Source organism: Gambusia affinis, linkage group LG11 (genome assembly GCF_019740435.1).
Source record: "Gambusia affinis linkage group LG11, SWU_Gaff_1.0, whole genome shotgun sequence".
NCBI lineage: Eukaryota > Metazoa > Chordata > Actinopteri > Cyprinodontiformes > Poeciliidae > Gambusia > Gambusia affinis.
The window spans coordinates 13,207,038-13,220,905 of NC_057878.1; the positions used below are offsets into that span (position 1 = coordinate 13,207,038).

At 41.6% G+C, this 13,868-nt stretch overlaps 1 protein-coding gene across 2 annotated transcripts; it reads right to left on the reverse strand.

The window, feature by feature from the left end:
* Nucleotides 1-4,103: 4,103 nt before the first annotated feature.
* Nucleotides 4,104-13,858, reverse strand: si:dkey-229b18.3. Of its 2 annotated transcripts, none has more exons than XR_006372076.1 (7): nt 12,614-13,858; nt 11,130-11,203; nt 10,721-10,949; nt 7,631-9,561; nt 6,532-6,753; nt 5,184-5,361; nt 4,104-5,027 (listed from the first exon to the last, which is right to left on the reverse strand). XR_006372076.1 is itself a non-coding variant. In XM_044131397.1 (7 exons), the coding sequence occupies exons 1-6, from the start codon at nt 12,867-12,869 to the stop codon at nt 5,257-5,259; spliced, it is 2,817 nt and encodes a 938-aa protein (XP_043987332.1). In that variant the 5' UTR covers nt 12,870-13,858; the 3' UTR covers nt 4,104-5,027; nt 5,217-5,256. The 2 variants fall into 2 exon arrangements, 1 of the variants encoding a protein (XP_043987332.1); XM_044131397.1 differs by having other exon boundaries at nt 5,217-5,361.
* Between the last annotated feature and the right edge of the window lie 10 nt (nt 13,859-13,868).

A 13,868-nucleotide genomic window follows, 5' to 3' on the forward strand; every position in this document is an offset into this window, starting at 1 on the left:
TAGCTATCCCTTCATATTCAACGTATCAGTATTTCTTATTCTTTTTATTGTTCAAGGTGTGGATTATCCTGAGAATTTATTTATTTTACTATATTCTGTTGGAATTGCTATACGTGTTCTGATATTCTTTTTTTATGCTAAAATCTTTCAGAAAAGTTGAGTAATCTTCATTAAATTAGAAGGTTTTTGGGGGATGTTTTCAAGATGGTGGCTTTGAAAGACAGTTGGGGACGAGAATTGGCTTATTTTACCTATTTCTCCAGTTTATACCCTGAAAACCGATAACAAGGCAGTCTCCCATCTAGGGTAAAAGGTAGTTTTAGTGAATTAAACTTGAGGGAAAATGGGATATTTACAGACTAAAGTAAGTTTGGTATGAATGTTGATGTCACACAACTCTATTGTGGTTTGACAGAGCTTAGTTGGAAGGGAAGATTTTATTTATTTTGTTGGTTTCTATATTTACTGTTGAACAACATGGATGGTGGACAACCCAAAAACTGAGGGGGGCGCACACAAACAAACGAATGAAAAACAAACAAAACAAATCTTAAAAAAATAGCACTATTTGAACATGAATTTTGCCCTCCTTTCCTTCTGCCCTGCAAATTTCTCAATTACATTCTTGTTAAAGTCAGTCATCTCTGTGACTAGTCTTTTCTCCATTGACAACATGGCCAATGCATTCAGCCTGTCCTGAGTCATTGAGTTTCTCAGAAAAGTCTTGATTCTTTTCAGAGTTGAAAAGCACCTTTCAGCTTCTGCTGTGGTCATGGGTGTGGTGATGAGGATCTTCAAGAGCGTGACAGTTTCTGAAAAGACTTCTTCTAGATTGTTTTCCATAAACAGCTGGAGTAGGCCCACAGCACCACAACAGGCTTTGAACTCTTCCTTGCTGTAGATGAGAGCAAGCTCTGTCTTCAGCTTACCTCGATTGAGCACTGGATAGGCTTTTAAGGTGTTGCTCAGTGCATCTTCAGGAAATGCTGTGTTGTATTGTTCAAATCTGTCCCCCTGCAGGAGTGTGGCACTAACAAGGTGGTGTGTGAAAGAAAAGCGCTCCCTGGTGTGTCCCAGTATGATATCACAGACCTTAAGAGAGAAGGACAAACATGAAGATTATGATTTTATAATCACATATTTTATTCTAAATATGAAATGTTATTTTGTCCTTTCTATTAAGTCATAGAAAGAAGGAACACATTTTATTTATAAACTTACTGATTTTAATAACATTTGCTGCCATTTTTTAAGGCTGTTATGAAATGGGTTACAGCATTTTTGTGGGACAAGATTATACAAAATTCAGTAACCAAATGTTTTATTCCTCATTACCCATATACTTCAGTACAACTTAAATAATAAAACATCTTCTGAAAAGACTTCTTCTAGATTGTTTTCCATAAACAGCTGGAGTAGGCTCACAGCACCACAACAGGCTTTGAACTCTTCCTTGCTGTAGATGAGAGAGCTCTGTCTTCAGTTTACCTCGATTGAGCACTGGATAGGCTTTTAAGGTGTTGCTCAGTGCATCTTCAGGAAATGCTGTGTTGTATTGTTCAAATCTGTCCCCTGCCAACCTTGGAGTGGAGAGAATTTCTACCAAAGAGAAATACTTACAATATTATATCACAGACCTTAAGAGAGAAGGACAAACATGAAGATTATGATTTTATAATCACATTTTTCATTCTAAATATGAAATGTTATTTTGTCCTTTCTATTAAGTCATAGAAAGAAGGAACACATTTTATTTATAAACTTACTGATTTTAATAACATTTGTGGCCATTTCTTGTATGCAAACAGCGGATGAGGTCCTCTCTGTGCTCAAGATTATACAAAATTCAGTAACCAAATGTTTTATTCCTCATTACCCATATACTTCAGTACAACTTAAATAATAAAACATCTTGCTGACAAACATTACATCAACATACCTACACAGCATAGACACAACTAAAGGCATTTCTAACTGAAGTAGCTTGTTGCATTATTAAATAAAACTACTATAAACCAGTGTAACAGTGATTTTCCACCACAACTCACCTCTGCAGCAATCCTTTCATGGTCTTCTACACCTGCAGTGGCACCTCGCATCACGCTGGCTCCATCATATGCTTTGTCCAACCATAAAGCCTTTTGATCCTCAGGAAATACTTACAATATTATAATAATGACGAAGAAGAAGAAAAAGAAAAATCAGCTATTTAAACAATTACCTGATCTTTTGAATGTCCTGCTGGAACTGTTGGATGCTCTCCTGGATACAGACTGAATCTATGACCTTCATCTGGAGTTTGGCATAGAGTATCCCCCAAAACCTAGCTTCATTGCATTGTCTGGGTGGCTGCGAAAGAACTTAAAATCCTGATCCTCCAGTAGCATGGCAAATGCCTTTGAAATAGCAAACACGGAAAGCAGTAAAAGGCATTGCTTACATCACATCAACACAGAGCTGGAAAAAAGCGTGTAAGATCCATCTGACATTGCTGGATGCTGGTCTCTTCAAGTGAACGCTTTGCAAAAGCATTTTTTGTAAAGACAAAACAGAATTTTCTCATTTTGAAATTACTCCACTTTGCAAACGTAAACTGCATTATTAGATTGAGCTGATGAGCATAGCAGTGGATGTAGTGGGCATTTGGGTACACATCTTGTATCTTCTTCTGAACACCTGCCTTAAAACCAATTAAAAGTCAGCCTCAGATCACCTTAGGCAATTAAAAGTCAGCCTCAGATCACCTGCTTGCCAAAAGTTGATGCGCCTACATACACTCTCATTAGAACGGCGCCCTGCACATAGGATAGGAAGTGTGCACAATGTGAGCAATTAAATAGAATTATGTATTTACTATTTTAATAAATTCTAACATGTCTATTGGCATACTGACAGTATGAATAAATACATTTCTAAGTATTTTGCAGTTCAGAAATAATTTATTATCTAAACAATTTAAAGGGGGCGGCGCCCAAGCGCCCCCTACTGGCCAGCCGCCACTGAGTAATAGTGACACCAGTGGCGAATATGGCCATTACAGAACTTGTGTCTAATACTGAGTAATTGTCCCCTCAGTCATGTGTGGAGTAACAGTGACACCAAGTGGCTGATATGGCTAATTACAGATATTATTTCTAAACAGTGAAATTCAATCCAAAATAACAGACATCCTGTTGAATTTAGAACATGGCTCCAAGAGACTTTTTTGTTTGTCCTGAAAGGATACACATATGTACCAAGTTTCGTAATTCTAGGTTAAAGCATGGCTTGGGGCTGATCATTTAAAATATTCTAGGGGGTGCTATAGAGAAATTAGGCCACGCCCAGTAAATTTTAATATGGATTTCATTCAGGGGTCAATAAAGATCCATCCTAGTGAATTTGGAGAAGCTTGGCCCAAAACTGTGGAATTCAGAGCCAAAATTATGACAGTGGTGTTAGAGGTCACTTCGCCACGCTGCCACGCCCACCTGCTCCATCGAAGCCGGTCGGGGCTGGAATCCAAAATACACCAACATGTCTTCTGTCTCTGGAAAAAGTTTCAAGTTGATTAGTTCAAAGGTGTAAGATAGCAACGGCTCCCAGTAAAACATGACACTTCCTGTTCTCAGGGGGCGTGGCCTGAGGGCAGATTTGACCACAGGGTATTTTAGGTCAGCCCATGATGATCAATCACTGAATATTTGGTTCCTCAGCTGAGAGAGAGTTGTGAATTTAAATTGCGGTTCTTATTGCTGATCATAACACAGAATATTTAAAGCCGTTCTCACTTCCTGCCTGCTTTAATGAATGTACTCAATACAGAAGGATTTACCTGCAGAAAGTTTCCTTGTTTTGCTGGACTGCTGTGTGCTTTACTTAGAGTTGCACTCAGCTGCTGAGTAGGTTGAGTTTGCGCTGTATACATTGTGCAGACCATCAGTTTTGCATTGGCCAGAAAATGGTGTGGGGTTAACTTTGGTATCCGTTTATTTATTTTTCTAAGTTTTCAAGGATTTACCGATTTACCTCCTTACACAAGAGAATGCAAGAACATTTACTTCATCATGGAAACCCTCATCTTGAAGTGTACAACAAAGACGCAAGAAAACCAAAACAAGATATTAAAGGCAAAAATTTATTTAATCTTTAAACAGATAGCAGGAGACAGCTCGTTTATTTCTAAAATCATTTTGTGATACATAAACATCTCTGTATGTGCACATTGCATTTACTCAGTAGAGAGGGAAACTTAAGTAGAGCAAGATGATCTGGTCTTGCATTAAAGAAGAGATTAATAAAACATCTGTCGTGATGCGGCCATCTTGAATAAAGTTAAGAAATTCACATTTATAAAAACCGACACTTTTCCCTTTTTAGACCCAGCAGCCTTAGAAAAGGCAGAGGACTACAAATGGCCTGAAGATACACATGCAGTGGTGTCTTCGTACAACCCCTCCCTGCACTCCCCACCAGATCAATGCCAAAAGATATCAAGTCATTGAAACATTAGCACACCACAGGAAAACGATCAACTGGACCCCCACCTTCAAGTATGCCCCACCCCCCCAGCACTTTCACAACTTCAAGTATTCCCACCTCAGACTCCAAACCTTCAGTTTCATTACCAATTCTTAGGTTTACAACATAAGCTATGACATAAGTGCACTCAACATTCATCTATACATAGAAAAATAAAGGTAACAATAAGTAGCAGTAATAGTTATATCAATCACTTTACATTTCTTTTTTTTTTTTTCTTTTTATACAACTGTGACGAGAAATCGCTGTACAACGTGGCATCACATTCCCCACCCCCCTGAGAGTAAATGTTCAAGTTTCTGTAGCTACCAAAGAAGCAAACAGGAACGGCAACCTTGGTTTGATTATTTTAAATAATTTTAGCAATCGTTGATAACAGCAGTGACGCCTTTCTGCAGACCGTTGTGCTCAAGTGTGACTGGATTCAGTATGTACAAGCTTGGGATCCATCATGTGCCTCTGGCTTCAGCCCGATGGCTGCTGGTGAGACACTGATGGCTTTCATCCTGAAACGACAAACAACTTGTGTTAATGAAGCAGAGAGGAGGATGTAAAGGAAATCAATGAGAGCAGGCAGTTGTGCTGCACTACAATCAAAACAAAAGTTAAACAAATCCCCCTTTTTCACTCAACAATAGCCCCGGTCAGGACAGCTGACGTACAGCTCAGTCTTTGAGAGTATTCGCTTCACCGACCTCCATGTGCCTGTGCTAGAAGCGGGCGTCTCCGGCTGCCTCACGAACCGGCTGCAATGCAGCTCCGGCATTTGTACAACTTTGGGTCGTGGGTGCGGATGTGATTCCGAACATTCCTCAGTCTGAAGAAGGTCTTGCTGCAGAGCTGCGGAGCAGAGAGAAGATGGAAGAAAATGAGTAAACAGACAGAGGCTTCACTGAGACTCCAGTGATGCAACATAGAACTCTTTACAGGGGGGGGGGAATCTATCTATTTTTCTAATTCTTAATTTAGAATTGTATTGTATATATAATTTATGTAACCCCTGCAACATTTGACTGAACTAGTCTGTTTAAGTCTGCTGTAGATCCAGGAACCGACTAGAAGGGTCATGTAAAAGGCTGATTTTGTCCCTTGTGAATTATTTCTGTGATGATTTGGAGATTTGCATCTTAAGCAGGTTTGAAATTCAAAACGGAGATGATTCATTCCCCATTTTGCGACAAAGGCATACTGACTTTTATTTTAAATTTCATGCTACATCAAACGGTTCATTAATAATTGTATTCATTGGAAAACAAATGAGCTCTAACAGAGTCACCATTGGGCTCTTGGTCACCTCCCTGACTAAGACTCTTCTCCCCCAATTGCTGAGGTTAGATAATAAAAATAAAATAAAAAATAAAAAAACTATTCTTTTCTATTTTTACTTATAGAAAAATTGCAAGGTATACACAGTGTGTACACAAATCAATAATTCAATATAAACAAAAGACCCAGATTCTTCTTCTTTTGTAGCTCCACTCGATGCTGAATTGAGCCCTAACCAACTCATAATGAGTGAAATATAGTCCAAAAAAATAAATAGATTAATTTAAACCTACAATTTTGCAGGCTTGAAGATTTTTCTAATTAGAGTGAGTTAAACATATTTCCATCTCTTTATTTGGATAACATCGCCTGATAAAAAACATATTTTTTGGGATGCAAAAGATCCAACAGTTTTCAGCCGCACATTGTTGTGTTGCTCCTTTTTATTTTAAAATGATGGTGCTAAATCAAAAAAAAAAAAAAAAAAAAAACCTTTCTACTTTAGCTTTAGCAGAGATCATTTTTTTCAGAAGCCGTTTTGTCTCAACAATTTCTACACCAGGAAACTAAGTAAAAGCTTTCTTTTATATTGAGTTAGGCATTCTTTTTTTCCAGCATGAGCAGGTGTGTAACTGGGCACCAGGATCAGCATCGTCCCTGAAACTGGATCCCCGATGCTGAAAGAGCGTCCGCGGTTTCCACACTGACGTGGTTCTAGGTAACATCTAGGAGGCTGGTTCTTACCGGACAAGGCCAGTGCTTTCCATCAATGTGCCTCAGCTGATGCATAATTAGGGCGTCGCAGTCCTTGTAGGCAGCTGGACATTGCAGACAGGCGTGGGAGGCCTTTGGGACTTTGGGTGCTTGGCTGCGAGGCCCTCGGAGCTGCTTTAGGCGGGCCCGATGTACGGCGTCCAGCATGGTGCAGCTCCGGCTGCTGCTCAGGGTATGGGCCTTATTTTGTCTCTACATATGGAAAAAATTTAAGAAAGAAGCTGTTTACAGAAAACATTTATAAAGTCGATGCATTGGTTATTTGAAATCAGGTCAGTACTATCCTTTTAATATTTGAAGGATTTCCAGATTAAATCACATTTCCAAAAATATTTACTTTATTTCCAATCCAAATTGTCCTAGAGAATAGTAACTAAAACTTTGTCTAGATGCTGTCCTCCTCGTGAATGCAACTGATTTGGCATCCAAAGTTTCAAAGAACTTGGGAGACTTGGTTGCACACATTTTAAGTTTATGTGAAGTTTCCGACACCTGAGGTCAAAACTATGCAGACTCGATCACAAAACATAAAACCAGACTTTGTCAAAATGTTTCAAAGACAGGCGCACATCAACAACACTTTTTTTGAAGCAGAAAACATCTAGCAAAATTCTTCCAGGAAGAAGTGATGGCATAAATCTAAAGTGGTTGGCTTCCCATCACAGACCCAGCTTTTTAAATTTCTAATAGGTTTCAGGTCAGGGCTGGTTCAGAAGCTAAAAATCTGTCTGGTTAATTCATTCCAACACACTAACACACAATTCTGTTCAGATTTCAAGCCTCTGATCAAATCCCCTGCAAAGATGAAAAAAATAAAATAAAATAAAATCATGCAAGTCTTAAGATGATTATACCAACTGTAAAGCAGGGTGGTGGAACCATTATTATGATGGTCTGCTTTACTGCACAGTGGGTACAATCGTTAATTAATTATGACACACATTTTAAATTGTTCTTCTAATTCTAATTCAAAGTTAGGATGAAATAAATTACTCTAAGGCTTGCGATGAGCGCAAGTAACCATCTGACCAGAACCGTGAAGCATCATTAAAACTACCTTATAGGTTACCTTTGGCATCGTCCTTGTAGCTTTGGACCCAGCACATTTGTCCAGATGCGTTCTAGGTTCTCTGGACTTCAGTCCATGTCTCTGACTCTGTCCTTGTGTGACTCTTCTCTCCTCCCTTTTCACCACGCTGAGGCCCAGCGGACCCCTGGCTCTCAGCGTCCGCTGGGGAGACCCGTCTGTGTCGAATTTTTCTGGAACCTGAGACACGGAGCGCGTCAGACAGATGGCCACACTCTCCTCCTCCTTCTTCAGGCCGGTCATGGAACCCCCCGCCGGCCGACAGAAGCTGAACAGGAAACCAGAGTCCAGCAGTTTGATGGGCGGCTTGCTCTGACGTTTGCCCAGGTCAGGTGAGGGGGGGTCAGGGAAAGGTCCGACTGGCACTGGATCGGCTGGTTCTTCTTTGATTGTTTTGTAAAGAGGGTGACTATAAATCGAGGGTGGAGGCGTATGCTCTGAAAGACCATTGGGTTCAGGATCCTTTACCACTGGTCTTCCTGCCTCTCTGGACTGGCCCCTCGTCTTGTCCTCCTCCTTTGTGGACGCCCGTCTCAGCTTGGCCTTCGCTCCCGGTCGGCTGCTGTTGTACCGGAGCGTTTTCACCGCATCTCCGGCGACCTTTTTTCTGCTCTGTGTTCTCTGTGAAGGCAGGGAGTTTGGAGATGCGTGTCCGCTCTGTCCATGTGTGGACAGCCTCAGACTTGAGATGGAGTATTCAGTCGTTTCTGCTTTGATTTTAACCACGTTTCTAACAAAGCTTTTCTTGCTGGTGTAACGCACAGGCTGCTGGGTGCTGTCGCGTTTCCTCACAGACCGCCTGAGTTCCCTACCACCGTACACCGGAGTGGAGGAACGTGGAAACAGGTCCGGTAAAACCACTTTACTTCTCATGCTCCTGTCGGAGGGAGGAATGCGCTGCTTGATGCTCTTCTGCCTCTTCGTTGGGATCTGCTCGGCTCTGGAGGATCCCAAACCCTTGGACTTGACCGACTTTTTGAGGAGTTGAGTGTTGACGGGGTTACAGAGAGGAAGTGTCAGCTTCATATCTTCGTATGAGGTTCCGGGGGATGAAGAACGTGGTTTCCGTCGCTTGGTCAGAGAGTAGTTGTTGGCTTTTAACTTCCGAAGCCGTTTCTTCTGCTTCCAGCCGATTAGATCTTCTGGTCTGGGAAGGAGAGCTGTCCTCTGGAGTCCCAGGACATTCATGAGCTTGTACTTCTCCTGCGCTCTTGCGTAATCCTCCTCGTCCTCCCCGACCTCCTCCACTTCCTGCTTCACCCTGACCGGGCTGCAGGACGTTCCCGGCCGCGACCTGGACGTGCATGACAGTTGGGCGACAGAGTGGGACTTTCTGTTCTTCTTAGGTGTCTCTGGCTTAGATAGGAACCTCTGAACCTCTTTGGCGGCTCCGGGAGAGGAGCGGAGAAGACGGGTGCTTGACGCTGAGAGGGGCGAATAGTTCTGTGACCTAGTGGCGACGATGACGTGGCGAGGTGTGCTGGCTTTTTTGGAAGAGGGAGACTTGAAGTCCATGAGCTTCATCCTGTGCGAGGGACTCAGAGGGAGGCCGTTCTGAACTTGGGATTTTGGCATTCGGCGCAAGTTACGCTTAGGACTTTCTTGTAAAGACTCATCGGACGTCTCTAGTGTTAGGCTAAAGCTTTCGTTCATGTTCTCTAGTTTCAAGAGTCCTTCCCTTTGGTGGTGACGGTGCTGGCTGAACGGACCGGCATGAGCTGAGCTGAAGGCCTTGCTAGGGGCATTGAGATGGTGCTCCTGCTCTTTGAGGAGGGCAGAGCAGGCTTCCACGGCCGGCCACATGCCCAGGTGACGCGCCATCGCACAGACTTCTGGGAGATCCTCCTGACGAACACACAGGGTGGACGAGTAGGAGAAGTCCAGCAGAGACAAAAGACTGTCCTCACTGAAACCTGAAATAAGACGAAGTTGTATTAGTAAAGTACGGTAGCTTAGTGTATTTGATATGGAAACACCAGATAAGCTGGCAGATGAAAGACAAACTATGGCTGCTCTCCAAGATAAGGATTCTCCAAGCCTGTTCGTTGATTAGATCTCAAACTGACCAGCTCGACTCATCAACACACTGAGAAACACCTCATCTCTGCCTAAGACAGATTATATGAAAGCAATTCAAAACTAACACTGCGCTTTTATGTATTTAAGCATTTATTACTCACTGATGAACTAAAGTTCGTTTTATTGCCTTTGTTTCTATTTTAGGGTGAAAATAATTCAGAGAAGAGTAGCTAAAAGTACCTAAAAGCAGAGCTCACATTTGCTTCCAAGTAAAAATGTTACCAAATTACATCCCAGAACATCAAAGTGTCAACTCAAGACACACAGTACCTTTCAAAGATACTCAGCATAGGCTTAAGTTTCTTTAAAATCACCTTGCTGCAACCACAAACTTCACTATTTTTTTAATACACCAACTCAAGATGTTGTAATTCTGGAAATTTATTTAGAATTTTAATTTTTTGCTAATAATCAGAAAGAAGTACCATGTGTTTTACTTCTTTCCTCATCAAGTCACAGAACAGCTGGATTTATATTGAGATTTATTTACACACAGGTTGACCTTCTTAAAGTAGTTTGTTTTCACTTGGCTTTACTTTGTATGACAGTGAATGGGACCAAAACCACATCACTAAGAAGTAAAGTATTTGCAACAATGTTGAAATTCACATTAAAATTAATACGTTTTCCAGCAAATACAATTTCCATAAATAGTCTGAAGGCTGTTCTTGCCTAAAATATAAATACTTCTTCAAAAAATTGCGTCTCTGACAGAAAGAACAAGAATTGTTTGCAGCATATTTGATCTGGATCACTATATTAATGAACATATTAAATGTGAAAAAGAACTGGTGGAGCAGGATTTCTAATAAAATGTAACCCATTTCTGTTGACATACAACCTTTTCCAGCAATCAAAAGAAACATCTACACCGATTGATATTTTATATTTCCAATCTTCTAAAATAAAATAGAGGCTTTCTTAACCATAACCAAAGAAAATCATGACATCACAATGCACCAACTCATGAATGTCGAGATTTTAAATTCCTACCAGAGAGATCGATGTCTGCTTTCTTGCTCGAGTCCATTTCAGCCAAAACTTCATGGAAGTGATCGCTGACGGCGGCCAGGACGGCTCGGTGAGCTGCGAAGGATCCCCCGTTGGTTCGAAGGATGATGTCACAGAACTGCCCCGCCTCCCTCTGACTCCTCAGCTTGCTCAGTAAGTCGGCGCCGTGTGACGGTACCGTCTTAGATACACACCTCCTACCACCGAACCCCTGAGAGGCAAAAACAGCGAGAGACAAAAAAGATGAGACAAAAACGGCATCACTGCAGAAAGAGAAGGGTGAGAGAAAAACCACCAGAGAAACTGGCAAGAAAGTCGTGAAATCTAACATGCAGAAAATTAGGCACCTGTACCTGTAAAGTAGATAAAGATTAAAATGTCCTGTACTTACCGCTGATGTTTTACTGTGCAGATTCTTACATTGTGGACAGTGCAGGACAAAGTCTCTGATCTGGAAGTACATTCCTGTGGAGGGAAAAAAAAAAGAGCAGACATGAAAATGCCTTAGAATAAAGAAAAACAGACAAAGCAGGGGAGCTACAGAGGGACAGAAATAGATCAAAATGTTTACTAAAGTGTCTAAAGTCCAGAAAGGAATGTAAAGTTGACTTTTTACATTCTATAAAATTTAATGTGACATACGTAAAGAGACTGTGAAACAACCAGGTTACAGAGGGACGTTTGTAAAAAGGTCTCCAAAGGACAAGGACACTTGGTTTCTTTTTTTTTTCAGATTCTTAAAAAAGCTACATCTACCAAAGGGGGGGACAATTTTTTTTAGGATGAGGCTGACCGAGTCCAAAAAGTTAAAAGAAAATTATGTAGTTCACTCAAAACGCAGTTTCCATCAACATGAAACACAGTGCCTCATTAAGATAATTACACCCCGCGAGGGTTTTCACAATTTCTCACAAGTGCAAACTCGAATGTGTTTTCTTAAGATTTTACATGACAGACACATGGAATAGTTCATTAATACAGTGGAAAGCAAAATCAATCATTTGTCAGGTCTTGTGCAAATGATAAGTGCATTATCAATTATATTCAATACCCTTTGCTTTGATAACAAATACAATCCAATTCAACCTACTGATTTCAGAAGTCCCTCCAAAATAATCACATCACAACAGCCATGATCCTGGAACTGAAACATGGTGTAGGCAGCATCATGTTGTGGGACTAAAATTAGAGAGGCTGTGTTTGGGGTCCAGCAGCCCAGGGGACCAAACACTTTATTATTATTATTATTTTGTTGTTCACTCATAGGCCCATATCAAGTGAATTGTATTCATATTTTGGGATTTCAATAAGCATAAAAAAATACTGAAGCATTTCGAAATTTATGAATTTACAGTACATTTTTTGGGGGAACAACATTGAACTACTCCTCAGGGGATGTATTGATCTATCATACACCAATTCATATTTATCGGTCTACCTATGAATGTATTATAATTTCCATTATTAGGGGAATGTTTGGATACCACACTGGCTCTAGCTCAGGCGCCCACATCCTTGTAAATCCGCTCCCATAGTTTTAGTGTGGACTTATGAACACTGAATAAATATAAAGTTGAAAATTCAAAAACAATGTATCCCTTTCCTTTCGTGACACACCACTTTCTGGCAGTAAAATCCCAATAAAATACAAAGTTTCAGCTTGCAACAAAACGGTATATGGAAAAATGGCTACAAGTGGCTCAGAAACCTGATCTAAGCTTTTATCTTTTGCATAAAATGCCACCAAAGTTAGCAACATTAAGACGAAATAATAAAATTTGTTTGTTTTTCAAAGAAACCGGCTCGATGACGAGTAAAAGAATGACATCAGTGAAGCAGAAACATTCCCGTAATGCTGCTCAGGTGTTAACATACCCTCCCACCAGTAGTTCTCAGCCACGCATTTATAGGTCTCCTCCAGGGAGAGGTGGCGCTGGCCGGGTCGCCGCCTGTGGAAGGTGGAGATGGCCTCTTGCCTCCGGTCCTCACCCAGAACCTCCCGGTAGTTGATGAAGCCCCTTTCAAACTTCCTGCGGTACAGCAGCCCGTCCATCACCTCAAAGTTAGAGGATCTGCGCCCCGCAGACTCGATCCCGTGCTTGGACGCATAAACAGTGCAGTCGCCGTCCATTTTTATTTTATTTTATTTTTTCTAACAAGTTTTCTTCAGTTTTAAATAAACAAATCTATATAAAGTGTGGTTATCCCACCCAGATTGAGGACGGCAGGGGAAAGGGGATCAAAACTTTCCCAAATGACCTGAGACAAAGTCCACGTGGATGTGATGATAGAGACCCCCTGACGCAGCAAACCGATCAATCAGCCTTGATCTAATAAAAACGAGAGTCAATCAGTGGGAGTTAACAGAACCGTCTCCCATTGTCTCTTAGAAACGCCTGTTTTAGCTCAGATAACGAGGACTTCTCTCTGGATGGTCCTGCTTGTGTTCAAGCTGTCAATGAGAGCATCACTTCCCACTATCCAAACAGTTGTGGCAAGCATACCTTCCCATCAGTAGTTACACTTCCACTTTCTTTCTTTCTAGGCTCTTTTTCTGTAAATAACATTAATTTAAAACGTGCGAATTCATATCCTACAGTGGGTTAAATAAATACAGTTAAGTTGGGGGAATCGCGCCAACTACACCGAGGCAAGCGATGTAAAGTCCCCACAACGACGTAAACTAAGCAGGCTTCGCCGCCAGTCTCCCACCGACAGCCCGTCTTCCACGTACTTCAAGGGTCGGGAGTGGCCTCCGGGGCTGGATGTCGGCGGGCAGCCTCACCTCCCGGCGATAACTTGTGATTTCTTCTCGCCAACTCGACTCGGAAGCAACATGATGACGCAGCTATCAGCTAAAGCATCGCCACTTGAAACGACCTAAAAGCGAGGTGGACCCTCTCTCTCTCTCTCGCCGCGAAAGGCTCAGAAATTTCACAAATATCCGCCTTTCGCCCTCAAAAGCCAACTAATAAGCTCCGGTTAGGCCCCCGACATAGTTAACCCCGCTTCTGTAGCCACGAAGGCGCTCTGGTGGGCAAATAATCCAATTTTTCTAACTCGTAACCTTCTGTTTGTTGCTAATCAGCAGACTAACCAAGCCAACTGCTCCCCGCCTTCACACAAAGAC

Bases quoted from the DNA above. Each gene is read 5' to 3' on its own strand.
- si:dkey-229b18.3 (XM_044131397.1), bottom strand. From the start codon at position 12,869: ATGGACGGCGACTGCACTGTTTATGCGTCCAAGCACGGGATCGAGTCT. The intron at 6,754-7,630 runs GTAACCTATAAG...TTCCATATGTAG, and splicing joins CTACAAGGACGATGCCAAAG to AGACAAAATAAGGCCCATAC. The intron at 5,362-6,531 runs GTAAGAACCAGC...TCTGCTCCGCAG, and splicing joins GAAAGCACTGGCCTTGTCCG to CTCTGCAGCAAGACCTTCTT.